This window comes from Nicotiana tomentosiformis, chromosome 2, assembly GCF_000390325.3.
Source record: "Nicotiana tomentosiformis chromosome 2, ASM39032v3, whole genome shotgun sequence".
Taxonomy (NCBI): domain Eukaryota; kingdom Viridiplantae; phylum Streptophyta; class Magnoliopsida; order Solanales; family Solanaceae; genus Nicotiana; species Nicotiana tomentosiformis.
The window spans coordinates 158,773,089-158,796,499 of NC_090813.1; the positions used below are offsets into that span (position 1 = coordinate 158,773,089).

At 40.6% G+C, this 23,411-nt stretch overlaps 1 protein-coding gene across 1 annotated transcript; it reads left to right on the top strand.

Annotated features, from left to right (window-relative positions):
• Positions 1 to 19,620: 19,620 nt before the first annotated feature.
• On the top strand, positions 19,621 to 20,589 carry LOC138905938 (uncharacterized). The gene is made up of 3 exons (XM_070194452.1): positions 19,621 to 19,878; positions 20,097 to 20,250; positions 20,294 to 20,589. The coding sequence occupies exons 1-3, from the start codon at positions 19,621 to 19,623 to the stop codon at positions 20,587 to 20,589; spliced, it is 708 nt and encodes a 235-aa protein (XP_070050553.1).
• The last annotated feature ends 2,822 nt before the right edge of the window (positions 20,590 to 23,411 follow it).

Here is a 23,411-nt window from a genome sequence, read left to right on the forward strand (position 1 = left end):
GAATCATTCACTCGGCCAAGCCTACGGGCTACATTAATCCGAGTACAAGAAAACACTCGCTCGACCGTCACGCCCACGGGCTATATTTTCTTCAAGATCAAATCGTTGACAACTAATAAGTCTAAAGGGCTACATTGCCACAAGTTTGAATAAACGCTCGCTAGGTTCCAGAGACTACGAGGTCCAAGTTTGATTAAGTGGTTTAAAACATTATGAAAATATTCATAAGGCAAATAAAATCCTCGCAACACAGGAAACAGAAACAAAAGCGAGTCGGCGAAAGAATAGATATGCCTATACACAAAATTTATCTACATGGGTGGTTACAGCGTAAAAAAAAAAAAAAAAAAACCACTTTATCAGGTTCCCCCCGTTCTCGGATCCGCTCTTGCTCCCATCGTTGTCGTCATCATCATCGGAAACCAGAGATTCAGTATCAGCTTCGAGTTCTTTGGCCCCTTTTATCTCTTCCGTGAGATCGAAACCGCGAGCATGGATCTCCTCGAGAGTTTCTCTTCTGGATCAGTACTTAGCAAGTTCGGCGACCCAATGCGCCTGACCATCGGCGGATTCGGCTGCCTCTCTTGCCTGGACTTGGGCAGCTTCAGCATCAGCCCGATAGACAGCCACGAGCGCATCCGCATAAGCCTTTGTCGTTTTAGCATCGGATTCGGGCTTGGCGAGTACTGAGGCCAACTGAGCCTCAAGCTCCTCAATTCTTTTTGCTTGAACCGGGCCTTTTTCCTTCATTTTCTGAAGTTGGGTTTTAGACGACGATAACTGGGCTCGAGCAGTCTCTTTTTCTGCACCAAAACGGTCCATACCTTCTTTCCACCGCAAGGATTCCATCCTTATCACATCGACCTCCTCACGAAGCTTCCCTATCATCTCGATTTTTTGCTGCAGCTGTGAGACCGAAATGTTAGCTATCATTCCGGTATCGAACACATAGGTTTTCAAAAGCATCATTGCCTACTCAGACAAATCATTCTGGTCTGGATAAGCCTTGGCCAGCTCAGCTTGGAGATCTTTTATTTCCTCCTCTCTCTGCCCTAAGGAAAGTTTGAGAGAGTTCCTCTCATCGGTAGCACGGTTTAAGTCGGCCGCGTATCGATGCAGCTCATTCTGGGAACGAGAACATTGTTCTCGATGGACTGCTGCAGCCTACAAAGAAACAAGAAACGAAGTTTACGAAAAACAAACATAAAGGCAGTACCAACAAAAAGATTTTTAAAGAACTCACCTGGTTCAAAGCCTGCCGCAAACCATGAAAAAGATCCGATTCATCAGCGGCACTGGCAACGTCCTCGACACCAGTAAATAGGTCACGAAACGGATCCTCCTCATCGTGAGGCCTGTCTATATCGAGGGCCCCCAGAGCTTGAGCTTCCCGAATCACCCCTGCAGAAAAAGCGGGAAAGGTAGGCGAATCCTCGATCGTTGCTGCCCCAAGTGACTCGCTCGGAGCATTCCCCTCGGCTCGGAGGGGTTCGAGGGTCTCTTCGATTGTAACCCCTGCCGGTTGACTCCAATGAGAGGCATCTTCACATCCGATAGTTCGGGGATTCTACCAGAACCTCTCTCCGGTATATTTTCAGTTTGAGACGGAGCCCCATAGGGCATCAGCGATCCAGCCATAAATGTAGCATCGGTGGCTCTCTTCGTCCGGACCACCAGCATGGACTCATTGTCCTCTTTTTCTTCTTCTTCTTCATCCCTTAGGTGCAAAACAGATTCTATGGTCAAAGGAATAACATTCTTGTTCAGTTTACGAGGCGTCCTCTTCTTCGGTTTTGGATATTCGGGCAACGAAGCTCTCTTTCTTTTATTTTCCTTCACCGGCTTTAGGACGGAGGTCAAAACAACCTCCTCACTAGACAGAGGTCTCAAGACCGCGTCTTTACCCAAACCTGCATATAGGAAACCTTATAAAAAAATATTTTGAGAAATGCCTCGTCAAAGTATGAGAAATGAACTTACCATGATTTTTGGCCTCCCACCGACCCTTAGACAAATCACGCCATGAGCGCTCGGCATATGTGGAGGTCGAAACAAGAGCCCGTACCCAATTCTTGAGGTCGGGAACTACTCTGGGCATCCAGGGAACCGCTACATCACAAAAAGAGGAGTGTCGATAAGAGAATAAATGAGAGAACAAAATAGAAGCAACAGCAAGATCACACTTACGTTTCATATTCCACTCCTCGGGAAAGGGCATCTTTTCAGTCGGGATCAGGTCCGAAGTCCTTACTCGAACGAACCTGCTCATCCAACCCCGGTCCCTATCCTCGTCAAAACTCGAGAACAAAGCCTTGGTATCCTGATGCTGGAGTTTTATTAACCCTCCCCAAAAAAGTCGGGGACGGTACAGCCGGATAAGATGATTGAGGGTGAACGACATCCCCTCGATTTTGCTCACGAAATATCGGATCAGGATAACGATCCGCCACAAAGAAGGATGGACCTGGCCTAAGGTTACCTGATACTGTCGACAGAAGTCGATAACGACGGAATCAAGGGGACCCAAAGTGAAAGGGTAAGTATATAAGTTCAAAAACCCTTTCACGTAAGAAGTGATATCTTCGTCAGGGGTAGGTATTATCACTTCTTTTCCACCCCAATTGCAGCCCTTCTTTAACAGATCGAGGTGCTTTTCAGTAATCGAACTCATGTACCTCGATACCGGCTCACACCGGCCAGGGACCGATGAACCTTTATCAACCTTAAAATCTGAAGTAAGGACGCACGCCCCGGGGACACACTCCTCGGGCCGTGGTTCCGCCGGTGTCTCATCGGCCACACACTGTGAAGAGGAAGCTTTCTCTTTCTTAGGAACGGTTTGTGATGTTTTTGCCATTTTTGAATTCAAAAGTAAGGAGTAGAAGAAATTGATGGAGATTTGGTAGAATTGAGGGGTCCTTTCGGAAAGAAATCACAGCTTTTCTGGTAAGTTGGAGAGCATAAAGAAGAAATTGAGAGATTTTAGAAGATAGAAGGTGTAAAAATGGTAAAAGATAAAAGTGAGAGTTATTTATAGGTTCAAGCGACGACAGTTCATTATCAACAGTGGCCGACCACCGCCTTACATGCATTAAATGCCTTGAAAGACTAAACCGATGGGACAGCTACCATATGCGTCATGGTCGAACCTGATGGAAGCGACAAGATATAATCCGATCGAGCTGTTGGAAATCATATCATTTCTCGCCATATTTCTTTCCGAGAAATGAGGGGACTATCTGTATACGGTCGAAATAGATTTCAGCCTTGGCATGTCCGGTACGGTTCAAAGGGTGGTGTATCTAAGTAAGATCCCGAAGGGAGGACGAACTAACCTAGAACCCGGGGAGGCCGGTCCATGATGAGACCGATATCATAATCAAACTCGAACAAGAATCAAACTATGACACGGGTAGATCTATCGTGCTGATAATCCAAAAACCAACCTACATCAACCGGGAATCAATTCAAGGGCTCGAACTGAGTACGGGCTCAAACCAAGATCACAAAATCGAGCCGAAATCAAGCTCGAACCAAAATCGAGGATTCTAAGCAAGATCGAGCTTGCAGACAAAAGCCGTTGTAATCCCACTAGAGAGAATCTTGGCAAAAATTATGGAAAAGCTGATTTATCATGGGTCTCCCACTGAATGTTTATTTTATTATGCTTGGAGCCAAATATCTCCACTATAAAAGGGCTTGGTTATCATTTCTGTAAGGCGATCTTTTTCTGAGATTTACACTATAACAAAAGTATTATTTCCTCTACAAGAAAGAGTGATCATTACAGTTCCTTAGATTGAATCTATTTTTGTTAAATCCTAAGTTTCACTGTTGATGATTGCCTTGTCTAGATTACTTTTTCTCCAAATCTATATTCATATTTTTATTTATCCTTGAATTTTTTGTTAAGTTATACCACATATCTTCGGAGCTGCGTATAAATTCAACTCTATCCATTTTTCGGGTAAACAACGATATAGCCTGACATAAATCGTATGCAGAAGTGGAAATATTTGGATTCTTGGCTATAGAAATGAGATATAAATTATTGAACTAGAAGAATGAGTATGTTGAGTAAGAAGCAAGCTTACGAGATTTATTCTTCAATAAATAGAAGTAGTCTTTTTTTCCAGTGTCCTGTGTTTACAAGGATTCCTCCCTTTATAGTAGATGGATCTTACATTATTTACAATAAAAAATATATAGTGGAGAACTCATGATGAATTGTCCCTTCCTCGATTCCTGCTAAGATTCTCTCCCCTGGTGCGGTTGCAACTGCTCCTATCTGCGAGCTCGATACTGGCCCGAGCTCGATACTGGCTCGAGCTCGATACTGGCGCGAGCTTGATACTAGCTCGAGCTCGGTATTGGGTCGAGCCCTCAGCCTTGAGTTTGAGTTCCACATTCGGGGTGAGTGCCAATCGGTCTGTGCATTTCTGATAACCTTCTCTTTGCCTTGCGGTTCGATTTGGTCATGGGCTTGACAATAATACCGAGCTGATTCCTCGATCAGTTTTGGAGCTCGAGGGTTGTATGTACTATCCTCGAAACTCGTCTCGAGCTCTCACTTCGATCGCTTACCATTCAAACTTGATCAAACATACGGAGGCCGAAATCTATTTTGACCGTATACAAATAGTCACCTTGCTTCTCAGAAAGAATGTGGTGAGAAGCGATATGATTTTCGATGGCTCGATCGGATCGACGGCTCGATCGGATCGATGGCTCGATCGAATTATAAGCTGACATTTTCACTGGGCTCGATCGTGACGTCTGTGATAACTGTCCCACCGATTTAGTCTTTTAAGGTATTTAATGCACATCAGACGGTGGTCGGTCACCGCTGATACTGAACCGCCATGGTATAAACCTTTAAATAGCCCTTCTATTTATCATTTACCACTTTTACATCTTCAATCTCCCAAATTTTCTTACTCTTTCTGCCTCTATTTCATCGCTTGTAGAACCACCTTCATCAGCGTTTGGCACCATCAACCTTTCATCTTCCTTCGCTTTTCTTTCTCTTACATCAATGGAAAAAACTTCAAAAATTGTACCTCAGAAGGAGAAAGCTTCTTCTTCACGGCCGTCCGGCAACAAGGCACCGGTGGAGCCGCCTCCCCATGAGTATGTTACTGGCCCGTATACTCTAAAGATCGATTTCAAGGTTGAAAATATTTCATCTGTTCCGGGTCGATGTGAGCATGTGTCGATGTACATGTTCTCTATAACGGAGGATCATCTCGAGGCTGTGAGGAAAGACTGCAACTGGGGTTCCGAGGTTGTGTTGCAAATTCCCTCTCCCAAAGAAAGCGTGATCACTCATGTGAAGGGGTTTTTAAGTGTTTACACTTACCCCTTCATGTTGGGTCCCGTCGACCCAGTGATCATTGATTTTTGCAAAAGATATCAGGTCACCCTTGGTCAAATTCATCCTTCTCTAAGGCGCATAGTAACCTTACTTCACTTCTTCTCCAACAAGGCACGGGGCTGGAATTTTCCCTAAATCACCTCATACGATTATATCGGCCTTAAATCTTTCGAGCACGAATTAGGCTTCATCGTCGGGCATCAAAATCTTTGATGTCGAGCATTGACGAAGACAAGGATCGGGGTTGGATGGGCCGTTATATTCGGGTGAGGACCCATGACCTCATTCCGGAAGAGAAGATGTAGTTCCCCGAGGAATGGAATTTCGACCGTAAGTGGTTTTCATAAGACGTTTCTTTTTGTATCTTTCTCCGATTTTATCTGATATCTTTCTCCGATATACAGCTGCCCCTTGGATGCCACAAGCGGTACCCGACCTCGAGGATTGGGTTCGAAAGTTTGCCTCGACTTCCTCTTATGCCGAACGCGCTTGGCGTGATTTGGCAAAAGGTAGATGGGAGGCCAAGAATCATGGTAAGGGTCACTTCTCGTGTTCTTCGAAATGTTTTTTATGCTCTATTCGTTACCGATTTCCTTTCATGCAGGTGTAACCAAGGATGCCGTTTTGAGGCCTTCGTGTGGTGAGGAAGGAACCAAGTCTCTGGTCCCGGAACCGGGGAAAGATAAGAAGCAAAAAACTATCTCTCGGCCAGAGGCCCTCAAGCCCAAAACTCAAAGGGTGAGGAGGAAAGAAATCGCTCTTTCGACGGGCTCGGTCCAACGACTGAGACAAGAAGAAGAAGAAGAAGATGATGCCTCGACTTTGGTGATCCGATCTGCGAAAGCTATCGAGGTCGCTAGACCTTCTGAGCCGATGATGGATATATCGGTCGGGGTCAGTTCTAGTACCCTGAGTCTCGATCAGAGCGTCCCGAGCGATTCGCTTGGAACTATGACAGTAGGTCCTTTTCCTTCTCTTACGACCTTTTTTGAGGAGGCATTAAAAGAAGCTCCAGAATTGAAGACCCCCGATATGGGCGGAGGCTCTAGTGTAGGGGACCTTTTTCGTGATTACTTTACTGGAGTCGATGATGCTTCCGACATTAGTGATGCTTCTCTTCTCCTAGAAGAGGCCCAACGTTTCATTTCTTGGGTAATAAGTTTACTGTGCTTGGTTTCTTCGTTCTTTTCCAAACTTGACTCGTATTTTTTCCCTACCGTTCAGGCCATTAGCCAGTTTCGAGTCGACCTCAGCCAGTGTGAGGTTGATCTTCAGAAGGTCTCGGGGGAGAGAGATGCCATGCGGCTTCTTTGCAGCCAAAAGGACGAGGCTATAAAGGACCTCCAAGCAGATTTGGCTAAGGCTCGTGAAGAAGAGGCTGAACTAGATAAGCATGTGAGCCTCGTTCTGTTAGAGTATGGGTTTGACCCATCTGTGGAAGCTAACCCTTCATTATCTCAGCTGCAGCAAAAGGTTGTAAAGATCGGGTTGCTTCGGGAAGAAGTCGATCAAATCAAGGCCGAATATAACCGGTAGAAGGAGACTATCGACCGCCTGGCTGTAGAGAAAGAAACCATCTTGGCTAAATTATTATCGGCCGATGTTCAGCTTCGACGCGTCAAGCAAAAGGGGTCGGCTTAGGCCAAGAGGATCGAGGAGCTTGAAACATGGCTTGCTGAGGCCAAGGCGGAGGTTGAATCGTCGAAAGTCATGGCGGCCAAGTCCATTGCCGTGTATCAGTCTGATGCCGAGGCTGCTCAAATGGAGGCAAGAGAGGCAGCAGATACTGCCGACACGCGAGCACATTGGGTTGCCGAACTTTCTAAGTGTCGGTCTCGGAGGGAGACCCTCGAGGAGATACACGCTCGAGGTTTTGACCTTGCTGAAGAGATAAAAGGAGCTAAAGAACTCGAAGATGATGCTGAAGCCTTGGCTTCTGATGGCGATGATGATGATGATGATGATGATGATGGTAGCAAGAGCGGGTCGGAAGATGTGGGGGAGTCCGGTGGAGAAGAGACCACTCTCGATGATAACCTAGAAGCTTAGCCCTTAGCTCCTTCTATGTTGCATTTGTTTATGTAAATCATCATTGTATATTATACAAATATCTTTTTCTTTTGCTGACTTGCTTTGTGAAGATTTCATTCATGCCTTGCGGATGTTTTCATGAGGATTTAGGCGATTTCATCGAATTCGGCCTTCGTAGCCTTTATGGCCGAGTGAGTGTTCGCTCGAGCTCGAAATAAAAGTAGCCCACATGCTTAGTGGTCGAGTGGGTGCTTGCCCGAACTCAAAGTAAGATAGCCTTTAGGCTTTGATGATTGAGTGAGTTATCGTTTCAAACTCGAGCTCAGAATTAATTTGAGTGAGTGATTGTTTTGAACTCGAAGTAAGATAGCCTTTAGTCTTTGATAATTGAGTGAGTGATCGTTTCGAACTCGAACTCAGAATATCTTAGCCCGTAGGCTTTTTATGACCGAGTGAGTGATTGCTCGAACTCAAAGTAAGATAGCCCATATGCTTTAATTTGAGTGAGTGATTGTTTCGAACTCGAACCCAGAATATCTTAGCTCGTAGGCTTTTTATGACCGAGTGAGTGATTGCTCGAACTCGAAGTAAGATAGCCCTTAGGCTTTAATTTGAGCGAGTGATTGTTTCGAACTCGAAGTAAGATAGCCTTTAGGCTTTGATAATTGAGTGAGTGATCATTTCGAACTCGAACTAGGAATATCTTAGCCCGTAGGCTTTTTATGACCGAGTGAGTGATTGCTCGAACTCGAAGTAAGATAGCCCTTAGGCTTTTTATGATCGCTTGTATCAAAAAAATCCCTTTGATGGTGGTTGGCCTTTAAACCTGTTTGAATCATGAAGCAGGAAAATCTTTTCAAAGTGTGAGATATCCGAAAAAGGAGTTCTCTTTTATAAGTCATTACACATGTGCCAGAATTCGAGCGAAACTACGTGGGCATGGTTCGTTTTGACCATTTGGTCCTTACACTTTTCTCTATGGAGAAACTTTCTTGTGCCGAACTTGATTTAATCGCTTGGTAGCCCCATTATTCGAGGTTGATTATGAAGGAGCCTCGGATATTATTGATTTGTCCCCGGGTAGCACATAGTTCTTGTCTCGTTAAAAACCTTGTCGGAAAAACCCATTTGGAATAAAAGCCAAACTTGAGGGAAAAAGAGTACAATGAGTGCTTTGAAACCAGAGGTCTTGATGTTTTTCGTCGAATTCCTACAATGAGTTAGTGTCGAATGTACGTGTATAGACGATAGAGGAGAAAAACATACCTTAACAGTAATATCGTTTGAGAAGTGATATGTTCCAATTGTTTGGTAACGGTTTTCCATCCATTGCTCCAAGTTTATAAGACCCTTTCTCGACTATATTGAGGACTTGATAGGGTCCTTCCCAATTTGGGCCGAGCGTCCCTTCGTTAGGATCTCGAGTGTTAACGGTGACCTTCCTTAGGACCAAGTCCTCGGCCTTGAAATGGCAGAGGTTGGTTCTGCTGTTGTAGTACCTTTCGATTCATTGCTTTTGTGCAGCCATTCGAACTAGTGCCGCCTCTCATTTTTCATCTAATAATTCGAGGCTATTATTCATTGCCTCGTAGTTCGATTCTTCCAATGTATGTCGGAACCTTGCGCTTGGTTTCCCGACTTCGACCGAAATTAGAGCTTCGAACCCTTACACTAGGAAAAATGAGGTTGCTCCTGTACTTGATTTAGATGTTGTCCGATATGCCCAAAGAACTTCGAGCAAAATTTCTCTCCACTTTCCTTTAGCTTCGTTCAATCTTTTCTTTATGTTTTGGATGATAATCTTGTTCGTTGATTCGACTTGTCCGTTCCCGCTAGGATGATATGGTGTAGACAGTATTCTTTTTATTTTATGTTCTTTGAGGAATTTCGTCACTTTACCGCCGATAAACTGTCTACCATTGTCGCATGTTATTTCTGCTGGTATCCCAAATAGACAGACGATGTGGTCCCAGATGAAATCTATAACCTCCTTTTCTCTCACCTTTTCGAACGCATGTGCTTCAACCCATTTAGAGAAATAGTCAACCATAAGCAGAATGAATTTAGCTTTACTTAAGCAGAATGAATTTAGCTTTACCTAGGGCCGATGGTAGAGGGCCGACGATATCTATTCCCCATTTCATGAATGGCCATGGAGAAATGACCGAATGAAGTTGCTCTCCGGGTTGGTGGATCATCGGTGCAAACCTTTGCCATTTATCACATTTTCAAACGAACTCCTTAGTGTCCTTCTCCATGCTATCCCAGTAGTACCCTGCTTTGATGATTTTGCGAATTAATGGATCGGCGCTGGAGTGGTTTCCACAAGTGCCTTCATGAACCTCTCGTAAAATATAATCGGTGTCTCCTGGTCCCAAACATACCGCCAGTGTTCCGTTGAACGTCCTTCTGTATAATGTTTCGTCTTCAACTAGCGTGAATCGAGCAGCCTTGGTTCGTAGAACCCTCAATTCTTTAGGGTTCGATGGGAGTTTTCCGTTCTTTAAATATTCAATATACTTATTCCTCCAATCCCACGTTAAGCTCGTGGAATTTATTTCGGCATGTCTATCCTCAATTACAGATCTCGAGAGTTGAACGAGAATCCCCGAGTTGATCTTATCTTCCTCGACCGACGACCCCAAATTTGCGAGTGCGTCGGCCTCACAATTTTGTTCTCGAGGCACATGTTGTAGGGTTCATTCTTTGAAACGATGTATAGTTACCTGTAATTTGTCCAAATACCTTTGCATCCTATCTTCTCGAACTTCGAAAGTTTTGTTTACTTGGTTCAACATTAGTAAAGAGTGATATTTGGCTTCAATGACTTCTGTTCCCAGGCTTTTATCTAGCTCGAGACCTGCAATCATGGCCTCGTACTCGGCCTCATTGCTAGTTAATTTAGTAGTTTTGATGGATTGTCTAATAATGCCACCTATGGGAGGTTTTAGTACGATGCCAAGCCCGGACCCTTTCACATTTGAAGCACCATCCGTGTAGAGGGTCCAAACCCCCGACGACGTACCCGATTTTAACAAGAGTTCTTTTTCAACTTCGGGTACGAGGGTTGGCATGAAATCGGCCACGAAGTCCGCTAAAATTTAGGACTTGATGGTCGTACGGGGTTGATATTCGATATCGTACCCACTGAGTTCGACGGCCCATTTGGCCAATCGACTCGATAGTTCGGGCTTGTGCAAAATATTGCGAAGTGGGTAAGTGGTCAAAACGCATATGGGGTGACATTAAAAGTATGGTCTTATCTTTCTAGAGGCGCTTATTAGTGCAAGTGCTAATTTCTCTAAGTGAGGGTATCTAGCCTCTGCTTCCCCTAAGTTCCGACTTACATAATAAACAAGAAACTGTGTACCTTGCTCTTCTCGAATTGGGATGCCACTTAGCGCAATTTCTGATACCGCCAAGTATAAGTACAGCTTCTCATCTGTCCTCAGAGTGTGAAGTAGTGGTGGGCTCGATAGGTAACGCTTCAATTATTCTAGTGCTTGTTGGCATTCCGGGGTCCAGGCAAAATCGTTCTTTCTTTTGAGTAGGGAGAAGAATTTGTGGCTTCGATTTGATGACCTCGAAATGAATCGGCCTAAGGCAGCTATCCGCCCGGTCAGCCTTTGCACTTCTTTCACGCTATCCACGACAGTGATGTCTTCGATGGCCTTAATTTTGTCGGGGTTGATATAGATTCCCCGATTCGATACCATGAAACCAAGGAACTTGCCTGATCTAACACCGAAAGCACATTTATCGGGGTTGAGCTTCCTATTGTACTTCCTTAAGATCTTGAACGTTTACTGCAAATAAGTCAAATGGTCCTCTGCGCGCAGGGACTTAACTAGCATGTCATCAATGTAAACTTCCATCGACTTACCTATTTGTTCTTCGAACATTTTATTCACTAGGAGTTGGTAAGTAGCTCCTACGTTTTTAGCACGAATGGCATTACATTATAGCAATAGGTTCCGTACTTGGTGATAAATGAAGTCTTTTCCTGGTCCTCCGGTTTCATTTGAATTTGATTGTGCCCGGAGTAGCCGTCGAGAAAAGTAAGGATCTCGTGGCTAGCTGTGGCATCGATCATGCGATCGATGCTAGGCAGTGGAAAAGAATCTTTGGGGCATGCTTTTTTTAGTTCTTTATAATCTATGCACATTCTAAGTTCGTTCCCCTTTTTAGGGACTACAACTACATTGGCTAACCACTAGGGATATTTTACCTCCTGAATCAATCCTATTTTGAGAAGTTTAGTTACCTCATCCTTTACAAATGTGTGTTTTACCTCGGACTGAGGTCTTCTTTTTTTGCTTCACCGGTTTGAACCTAGGGTCCAAGCTCAGCTGGTGCGTTGTTATCGACGGTGGGATCCCTGCTATGTCTAAATGGGACCAAGAAAAACAGTCTATGTTATCAATAAGAAATTGAATGAGTTTTTCCCTGTGTTCGGGGGTCAATCCCGTTCCCATGTATACCTTTTTCTCGGGCAGATATTTGATTAATATAACCTGCTCCAGTTCTTCGATCGTAGATTTGGTGGCGTCGGAGTCATCGGGGATGATGAAAGCTCGAGGTGTCAGAAACTTTTCCTCATCATCCTCTATTTCCTGTTCCACCTGCTCGGTTGAGACTGGTAGCTGTGATTGCTAGTTGGTTTCTCGTCTATCTTTAGTGCTCGATCTTTCCGAGACTGATAGCGTTGGCATCGGTGTTACATCATCGACCCCAAACATTTCCTTCGCAACATGTTGCTCCCCGTATATTGTTTTCACGCTGTCCGACGTAGGAAATTTCATTACTTGGTGGAGGGTCGAAGGCACTACCTTCATATTGTGGATCCAAGGTCTTTCGAGTAGGGCGTTGTACCTCATATCCCCTTCGATTACATGGAATTTGGTATTTTGGATGGTTCCATCTACATTCACTGGTAGAGTAATATCCCCATTAGTCGTTTTACAGGCCATATTGAAATCGTTCAAGACCCGAGCTGCGAGCATGGCTTGATTTTGTAAACTGAGCTGCTCCACTACCCAAGATCGGATGATATTCGTAGAGCTACCTGGATCCACTAAAACACGCTTAACTTGAGCTTTATTTAATAGGATAGAAATTACCAGAGCATCATTGTGAGGTTGAGAGATGCCCTCGGCTTCTTCAATTTCGAATGATAAAGTGCCCTCGGGTACATAACCTCGAGTTCGTTTTTCCCTTGTGGCCGGTATCTTTCCGTACTTGAGCATGGGTCCCTGCGGAGTATCGACCCCACCGATGATTATATGAATGATATGCAAAGGTTCCTCTTGTTTATCCTATTTGCTGGCGTCCCTTTCTCTGAAGTGATTCCTGGCTCGGTCGCTGAGGAACTCTCAAAGGTGGCCCTCATCAAATAGGCGGGCTACCTCTTCTCTTAATTGTCTGCAATCCTCGGTCCTGTGACCATGCATGCCGTAATACTTGCACATTAAATTCGGGTTTCTTTGGGAAGGGTCTGTTTGCATGGGTCTGGGCCACCTAGTATCTTTTATTCTTCCAATCGCCGATACAATGCCCGATGCGTCGATGCTGAAATTGTACTTCGATAGCCGAGGTGCCTCTCTAGGATCGCCATATTTATCGAAACCTCTTGCTCATAAGCCCTAGAGAATTTTGTCCTCGATCACTCCTTCGATTGTTCCGAGCGGAATTGCGCGTTGAGCCATTGTTCATTAGATCTGCGACGTACGATTAATATCGGTCTCTGTTCGACCTTCGTTCTCTGTCAATATCCCTCTGGTTTTTAATAGCTACCCTGTTCTGGAGCATGGATCCGGAAGGAGCTCCCAACTGGTCATCTTCGACCCTGATTTTTGACTGATATTGGTTGTGTACATCCGCCCAAGCCATTGCTGGATACTCGATCAAATTTTGTTTCAGCCGACGTGATGCTATTGAACTTTGCTCATTCAACCCTTGGGTGAAAGCTTGGATGGCCCAGTCATCTGTAACTGGTGGTAATTCCATGCGTTCCATTTGAAATCGGGACACGAACTCCCTTAGCATCTCATTACCGCTTTGCTTTACTTTAAAGAGGTCCGATTTCCTTGTTACAACCTTTATGTCACCAGCATGTGTTTTTACAAACGAATCCGCTAACATGGCAAAAGAATCGATGGAATTTGGGGGCAAATTATGATACTAAATCATCGCTCCCTCCGAGAGGGTCTCTCTGAATTTCTTCAATAACATGGATTCGATCTCGTCGTCTTCCAAATCGTTACCCTTGATGGCACACGTGTAAGAGGTGACGTGTTCGTTGGGATCGGTCATACCGTTATATTTGGGAATTTTGGGCATACGGAATATTTTGGGGATTGGTTTTGGGGCTGCACTCAAGATAAAAGGATTTTGGATGAATTTCTTCGAATCCATCCCTTTTATCATTGGTGGAGCTCTCGGGATCTGATCGACCCTGGAATTATATATTTCTACTTTTTTATCGTTGGCTTCGACTCGTTTTGTGAGTTCCTCGAGCAATTTGGTAATTTCTGGAGTAGTCCCTAATTCTTGCTCGTTTGACTTCACTATGGCTGGCTCCGTTCCGTGGGTGATTTCCTGAAGCGGATCGGGCTCCGGCCTCTTTTGTACCTGAGTTTGGCTTTGCAACTGAGCTATCGCTATTTGCTGGGCTTGTAACATCTTGAAGATCATCCGTAAGCTGACTCCGATCTCCTCCACATTATGGGCGTCTCAAGCTACGGATCAAGTACCGCCCTGAATGCTTTTTTCCAGATCGGAATGTTAGTTCACCTCTAGAGCCACTTGTGAATTGACATCTAGTGGTACTTCGACTCGAATTTCAGGTACTTCGACTCGAGCTTCAGTCACATCGTTAAGTGGCCTTTCGGCCCTGGGTATCATGTTGTTGGTTTCATCCTGAAGGACGGCTTCGTGGTCAATAGGTAAAACCATGAATCGAGGGTTTGCCGTTGCTGATTAGTAGGTGCAAACTGGTGCGTATTGCGAATTTGTATCAAACAACCACTGTTATCCTTAGCCTCATGGTGGGAACCAATTTATTTACCCGTAAAATCGGATATAGTTAAATTTATAAGTAGTTCTAAGGATATGCGATATAGCCTGACATAAATCGTATGCAGAAGTGGAAATGTTTGGATTCTTGGCTATAGAAATGAGATATAAATTATTGAACTAGAAGAATCAGTATGTTGAGTAAGAAGCAAGCTTAAGAGATTTATTCTTCAATAAACAGAAGTAGTCTTTTTTTTCCAGTGTCCTGTGTTTACAAGGATTCTCCCCTTATAGTAGAAGGATCTTACAATAAAAAATATATAGTAGAGAACCCATGATGAATTATCCCTTCCTCGATTCCTGCCAAGATTTTCTCCCCTGGTGCGGTTGCAACGGCTCCTGTCTGCGAGCTCGATACTGGCCCGAGCTCGATACTGGCCCGAGCTCGATATTGGGTCGATCCCTCGGCCTTAAATTCGAGTTCGATACTTGGGGTGAGTGCCAATCGGTCTGTGCATTTCCGACAACCTTCTCTTTGCCTTAGCGGTTCGATTTGGTCATGGGCTTGACAATGATACCGAGCCGATTCCTCGATCGGTTTGAAACTCGAGGCTTGTATATTCTATCCTCGGAACTCATCTCGAGCTCTCACTTCGATCGCTTACCATTCAAACACGATCAAACGTACGGAGACCGAAATTTATTACGACCGTATACCCATCTATATGTTATTTGCTTTAGTTATCTATGTAACCGCTTGTGACCACGAAACTGTCATTTATAAAACGTATTCCACTAGTTTGTCCTCCTTATTCGTTGTTTTCCTGTTTTCTTTCCCTATTTTATGAAAACTAAAATATAAACCATTATATAATGGTAGAGATTCAATGCTTAGTTCTTCTTCGTCTTCTTTCTTATTCTATTGGGATACGGGGCGTGCATTCGGTTTTTGTGGTTAGGTCTTTATTATTTGGTTTTGGTTTTTCCATTTTTGGTGTCAACAATATGCAAACAAATTTGGACCAATATAGATTTGGTTTAGAGAAAAATAATTTTCTTGCATTGCTGCTTTCTCGTTTAAATAAATTCCACTAAACCCCTTAACTTGTAGGATTTCGGAAACAATACCATATTCACCTTTGAATGGAACAATAGATCCCCTAAATCATAAATCAATAGCTAGAAATTAGCTAGTATATTGCATGTATGTTGAAATTTCAAAACTAATTCTCAATTATCAGTGATTTATGATCAAACCCATAGAGTTAAGGGGATAAAGTGAAATTTACTCGTCTCTTTTAATTGATGTCATTTTAAAAATGTAGGCTATAAGGATTAAGGAAGGAAGTGAATACAATAGATTTTTATCATACCCAATTAGTGTATATTAAATAAGGTGCAAGTAGCACGCATGATGATAAAAAGAGAAGGTCGTTTGAGATGGTTTGGTTATGTCTTGTATCCGCCAATAGAGGCACCGTTCTATATGTATAAAGCTATGGGGAGTGAAGGTATTAAATGGGGATGAGGTAGTCCTAAAATAACAAGGAGAAAGTAGTCTCGAAAAATTTATAAATCCTTGGAATCAATGGAGACTTAGCTAAAGATAAGGTACAAAAAAAAAGATCAATATAGGTGATACTTACTATTGGTTATGTCTTGTATCCGTCAATAGAGGCACCGTTCTATATGTATAAAGCTATGAGGAGTGAAGGTATTAAATGGGGATGAGGTAGTCCTAAAATCAAAAGGAGAAAGTTGTTTCGAAAAATTTATAAATCCTTGGAATCAATAGAGATTAGGCTAAAGATAAGGCACAAATAAAAAGAAAAAATCAATATAGGTGATACTTACTAGCTAATTAAGAATATGCTTTAAATTTGTTAAAGAACTTTTTTTTGGGTAATAAAATGTAAACTATTACCATAATAAGCTAAATTTTGAATTTTTACAGCTAAATAGCCCCCGCTATCTCAGCCATTCTAAGTAAGTAGACCTATAAGAAAATAAAAAAATAATAATTACAAAACCTTTTTATGAGAAAAATACATTTACGTTCCCTGAACGACCCCCAAGCATTTTCACTCGTTCTCTAACTTCTAATTGTATCTGTTGTATGACAAAATTAATGTATACGCTCTGATTCATATATAGTCTCTAGTTTCTTGCTTTCCATATCTGGTACACTAGAGCGTCATATACTGCTGCAATCACCTCCTTCTTGAACTTCCTCCGGTGCTTCCTTTTAGTCTTGAGCATTGGTTGCTTAATCTCTAGATATTGAACATTAGTTCCAAGCCAAGTTATAATGCCTTCCCATAATGTAGTAGTCCATGCACCGACAGTTAATAAATGATGTATAGTTTCAGTACCAGCCTGGTCACGCAAACAACATGCAATGTTTTCACATGGCATCCCCAAACTAATCATTCTTTCCATTGTTATCAATCTCCCTTGTATAGCTAACCACATAATGAACATGTGTTTATGAAGAAATACTGTGTTCAAGTCTAGCACAGCAACATCGATACATGGTCTTTCATGAGATTGAGTAGCACCCCTTAGTAGTCAAAGAGTACTTCCCATTGATGTATCAGCTTTTCATAGCCAACTTGATATTCTGGAGTTTTTTCAGTACTAACTACAATCAGTTGGTGTTATGTGACTCCCTATATCCTTATTATATATTCCATGAATCCACTTCACCCCCAGTACATTCACTACGAGAAAATTGGTAAAATTCGTACAAAGAATACCGACTAAAGTCGGTCGGAAAAAAAACAACCGAAATCGGTAGTGAAATTAAGTAAATTGGTCGCAAAAGTCAAAGAAAATATTTCTCACAACGAAAATAGCGGTCCCACGGCAAAAGAATAAAAATTCTAACCGATTTCGTTCGGAAATTGGTCAATATTTGACCAAAACCTGGTCATACTTGTATATAATATACAAAAATAATTTTTTATTAAAATCTTTCAAAATTTTCGACAGATTTTGGTCGGAATATTTGAAATTATAATTTTCCGCCCTAGGCAATTGGTTTTTAATATAACAAAAATTATATATATTTAATTTACCAACCGGAATAAGTTATAATTAAATTTTTCCGACCGAGTTCGGTCGGAAAAATAATTTTAAATAATTAAATATAAATTTAATAATATTACCGACCGAAGTGGGTCAGTTTTTGTCAACCTTTATATAAATAGCTTTTAAATAAATAATATTTAATACTATATATATATATATATATATATATATATATATAAAAAATGTATATATAGTATAATATGCTATACTAAGCTATATTCGATATAAGATGTATATATAGTATAGTATAGCATATTATACTATATATATATATATATATCTTAATACTATACACTTAGTATATATACTATACTATACTATATATACATCTTATATAGCTTATATACTACACACTTAGTATATATATAATATAGCTTATATACCAATTACTTAACCAATGTACGATATATTTAATTCTGGTTAGTTAATATATTTTTTTTATATAAAACAATTAATGTGTAATTTTAGGATTATATATAAAATTTTAGAAAAAATAACTAAGCATATTTTTACATTAAAATGTAATCATAATTTTATTCAGTTGAAATAATTTTTTATTGATTTATGGAATCCTTATTTAATGCACTCTTTTTTTCATAAAAATGAAAGAAACAAACAAATAATAAAATGGATAGATTAGTAAATAAATATTCCATGGGAAGAGAAGTAGTTGGTTTTTCCATGGAAAAATACTTTTTTATTAAAAGTTTTCAAAACTTTCGACTGATTTCGGCCGGAAATTGGGAAATACTCTTGTCCCACATCGGCTGAAAGATGTGAGCTTTTCCATCTTATAAGTTGAGCTTTGATGCATAAAGTCCAACAGTTGTGGACTAACAAAAAATAAGCAAATATAGGAAGGGTTATAGTTAGTGCTTAGTAATAAGATTTAATATTCTATATTTTGAATTAGAATTCAATAAAATAACAATGATAATATATACTAGTACTAATTAGTAATATGGTAATAAGATATAATATTATGGTGCTATGATATCTCGAGCTGCGGAGTATACATGCGATACAAAAAAATATATATCTGGAAGATTTCTAAAATTATTATATATTTAAAATTCCGACCGATTTCGGTCGGTATCTGAAAATAAATAAAAAAATATTTAATTAATTCCGACCGATTTCGGTTGGTATTTTTAAAATTAAATAAATAAAAATTTCATTAATACCGACCGATTTCGATCGGTAAATGTAGTTTGACTGTCAGTCAACGCATTGAAATTTCCTACCAATTTCGATCGAAACACCTTAGCGACCATCATTTTTTCGACTAATAAAAAGCGGTCCGAAATCGATCGCTTTTTCTCAATTTTCGATCGATTTCGGTCGGTTTTCCTTGACGAAATTAACCCATTTTTTAGTAGTGATTTTTTTCTCAGCTAGCAACCAAATCAGTTTTCCAACAAGAGCCAAGTTTCACATTCTACAATTCCTAATATTGACTCCCCCAAACTTCTCAGGTAAGCACATCCTCTCCCATGCTTTCAATGTTGTCTTTATGGAACCCATTTAAATAAAAAGAAATAAAATGGTAACGAGTTGCAATGGGCGGCTGAAAAAAAATTGCAAAACCATTTTGTGTAATTGGTTTTGGATGGTGCAACTTTTACATTGTAACAAGACTTGCAATTTGCAACCTGTAAATTGCAAGTTAGATAACCAAGCAATATGATTGGTTCAATGTTTGGCAAGTTCGTTCAGTTTAAACACACCAAAACCAGAGAAGCAGAAAGGAGTGAGTAATTCACAGATTGTAGTATATGAGATAAAATAGAGAATGGAAGTAATATTATAGTGAGATATATTAAAATAAAGAGTGTTATTTCTTTTGAAGATGTAGTAAATAGTCTCTTGACACTATCAAATTGTAATATAGTGATATTATATTGCTTCACTCGGGTATTGTATTTTACTATGCTAAAAGATTTGGTGCCGTTATTGCTCTCTGGTATTATTATTATTTACGGTGGATATTATTCGTGAGTGGGATATTATTTTTTCCAACAACGTGGTATCAGAGCCATGGCGAATAATGGTCTGCTATCTTTTCAGTACCCCATCTTATAAAAGATAATTATGAGAAATGGTGTCTACGTATGAAAGTCATTCTTGGCTCCCATGATGTGTGGGAAATAGTAGACAGAGGGTATGCAAAACCCGATAATGAGGAAGCTCTGTCTCAAAATGAAAAAGATGTCTTGGCAAAGAAAAGGAACAAGGATCAACAAGCCCTCACACTCATCTACGAATGTTTGGATGATGCCATATTTGAGAAGGTGGCAGATTCTACCACCTCAAAGGAAGCTTGGAAAATTTTGCAAAATACTCTCCAAGGAGGTGACAAGGAGAGGAAGGTAAAACTTCAAACTCTAAGGCTGATTTTGAAGTTTTAAAAATGAAAGAACCTGAATGCATTTCAGATAATTGTTCAATAGTGAAGGTTGTTGTGAATTAATTAAGAAGATACAGGAAGAACATAGAGGATGTCCGTGTGATAGAAAAGATCCTTCGCAGTTTAACACCTAAAGATTTAAACTCTATGACGGTGGAGCAATTGGAGGGATACTTATAGACTCAAGAAGAAAAGATCAAGAGGAGACAAGAAGTGCCACTGGAGCAATTTCTTAAAACTCAGGCATCCTTAAAGGATTATGGAGGTGAAAAAAGCTATCAAGTGAATGGACGAGGACGAGGCCATGACGGTCATGGAAGAGAAAGACGTAACGGTAACAACTTTCACAGTGAATTTAAAATCCACCAAATATTCAGAGATCGTGGTCTTGGACAAAGAGGAGGAAGAGGGCGTGGCTACTATCAAGAAAGTAATGGACAAAGATATGAAGAGAAGGCTAGCAATGTTGGCCATTACTTGGGAATATCGTAGCAATGTTGAAGATAAGGCTAATCTCTTTGATAATAAGAAAGAAAAAGATGAGTCAACATTATTGTTGGCACTTAAGGAAGAAGATAGGGATGATTGCAGCTCATGGTATTTGAACAATGGAGCAAACAATCATATGTGTGGATGCAAAGAGAAATTTGTGGAGATCAATAAAACGTTCTGAAGTAATGTGTCCTTTGGAGATACCTCAAAGGGATAAGTACAATTCTGATCTCCTGTAAAAATGGTGGCCATAAGTTAATTCAAGATGTTTATTATGTGCCAAAATTAAAAAGTAATATTTTGAGTTTTGGCCAACGTTTTGCAAAGGGATATGGTATCCACATGAAAAATATGCATCTTTGGCTTAGAAATTCAGGTGGAATCTAATTGCTAAAGTGCATATGGCAGAGAATAGATTATTTTCTTTGAATCATAAGACAATTGATGCAAAGTGTTTGAATGCTAATGTGCAAGATGAATCATGGTGTTGGAACATGCGATTTGGGCACTTAAATTTTAAAGCACTCAAATCAATGGGAGAAAAGAACACAGTGTATGGGATGCCATCAATCAGCCATCCCAATTAATTGTGTGAAGGTTGTCTTCTTGGAAAATATGGAAGTCGTGTCAAGAGCAACCAAGACGCTCCAACTTGTTCACACTGATGTGTGTGGGCCAATCAATCTACCTTTCTTAAGTAAAAGTAAATGCTTTCTGCTATTCATTGATGACTTTACTAAAAATACTTGAGTTTATTTTTTGAACCAAAAGTCTGAAGATTTTGCTGCCTTCAAAGTACTTGTGAAAAGAGAAAGTGGCTATGAAATTAAGGCTTTAAGATCTTATTCAGGAGGCAAATTCACTTTAAAAGAATTTAATAACTTTTGTCAGTCTCATAGAATCCGTCGTCCTCTAACGGTACCTTATTCACCCTAACAAAATGGAGTTGCAGAGAGAAAGAATCGAACGATTCTTAATTTGGCTAGATGCATATTGAAAGCTAAAAGTATGCCTAAGGAATTTTGGACCGAAGTTGTTTCTTGTGTAGTTTATTTGAACGACAGGTCTCCAATAAGAAATGTCAGAGATCAAACTTCTCAAGAAGTATGGAATGGAAGAAAGACAAGTGTCAAACATTTGAGAATCTTTTGGAGCATATCATATGCTCACGTGCCACAGCAAAGGAGAGTGAAGCTTGACGATCGAAGTCAAGCATGTATTTATTGGCTATGATACGAGTTCAAAAGGCTACAAGTTATACAACCCAAGCACTGAAAAGGTGGTGATGAGTCATGATGTTGAATTTAATGAAGAATTGGCATAGAATTGGGAGGCTCATGAAGAAGCTTCATATGATTTTCTTTCATACTTTGGTGATAAAGAAGAAACGGACATCGTAGAACCTGTGCATGATGCACCTCCGCCTCCTTCACCAACTAATGTTGCATCTCCTTTTTCTAAAGAAAGTTCAAATTAAAAACCGCAAAGGACTAGGAGCATTCAAGAGATCTATGGTTATATATATATATATATATATATATATATATATATATCCTTAGTTATTTTCTAGAAAGCCACCATGGAGGAGGAGATCGAGTCAATAGAGAGGAACAACACTTGATAATTAACAACTCTTCCTAAGGGTCTCACGCAATTGGAGTGAAATGGGTATACAAGACAAAGAAGAATGCTGATGGAGATGTGAAGAGATACAAGGCACGACTTGTGGCTAAAGGCTACAATCAAAGGCAAGGCATTGACTATGAAGAAGTCTATGCACCTGCTGCCCGCATGAGACAGTTCATTTGCTGATCTCTTTTGTGGCGCAAATGAAGTGTAAGACCCATCTAATAGACGTCAAGCCAGCCTTCTTGAATGGCTATCTTGAAGAAGAAGTCTATGTTGAACAACCATTGGGCTTCGTGGTAAAAAATCATAAAGATAAAGTGTTGAAGTTGAAAAAAGTTTTATATGGATTGAAGCAAGCCCCGCGAGCATGGAATAGTTACATCGACAAGTATTTTCAAGACAACGGGTTTACTTGTTGTTTCCATGAATATGCTTTTTACCTTAAAGTTCATACTAATAGAGAAATCTTGCTTGTTTGTCTTTATGTCCCGTGAGTTCGAGATGACGGATGTACGACTCATGTCATACTAATTGGGACTAGAAGTGAATCAGATGGAGGATGGAATTTCCATCTCTCAAGAAAGCTATACGAAGAAGATCTTGAAGAAGTTCAACATGCTCAATTGCAACCCCTTGAACATACCGATGGAGAGTGGCAAACAATTGTTCAAGTTTGATGAAGGAGAAAAAGTCGATCCCACGATTTCAAAGGTTTTGTGGGATGTTTGAGGTACTTGACTTGTACCGGGTCAGATATACTCTTTGCAGTTGGAGTAGTAATTTGCTTCATAAAAGATCCTATCTCCACTCACTTGAAAGTTGCTAGAAGAATTCTTCGTTACCTAAAAGGTACGATCAACTTTGAGTTATTTTATTTTTCTTCTAATGATTTCAACCTTATGAGATTTTGTGATAGTGATTATGGAAGATATATTGTTGATAGAAAAATCACAACCGATTTTGTATTTTTCTTGGATGATTCTATTATTTCTTGGAGTTCAAAGAAATAATCAATTGTTACTCTCTCGACTTGTGAAGCCGAATATGTTACAGCAATATCTTGTACATGTCATGCTATTTTGGCTAAGAAGATTGTTGAAGGAGTTTACCACAAATTGAAGCTAGAGAGATTTGTATTGACAACAAATCCGCACATGCACTCGCGAAGAATCTAGTATATCATGATCGATGAAAGCATATAGATACAAAGTATCACTTCATCAGAGAATGCATCGTCAAGAAGGAAGTAGAACTCAAATATGTGAAGTCTCATGATCAAGTTGCGGATATTTTCACAAAGCCGCTTAAGTTTGAAGATTTTCAGAGATTGGCATCAGGACTTGGAATGAAGAAGAAAAATCAAAATTAAGGGTG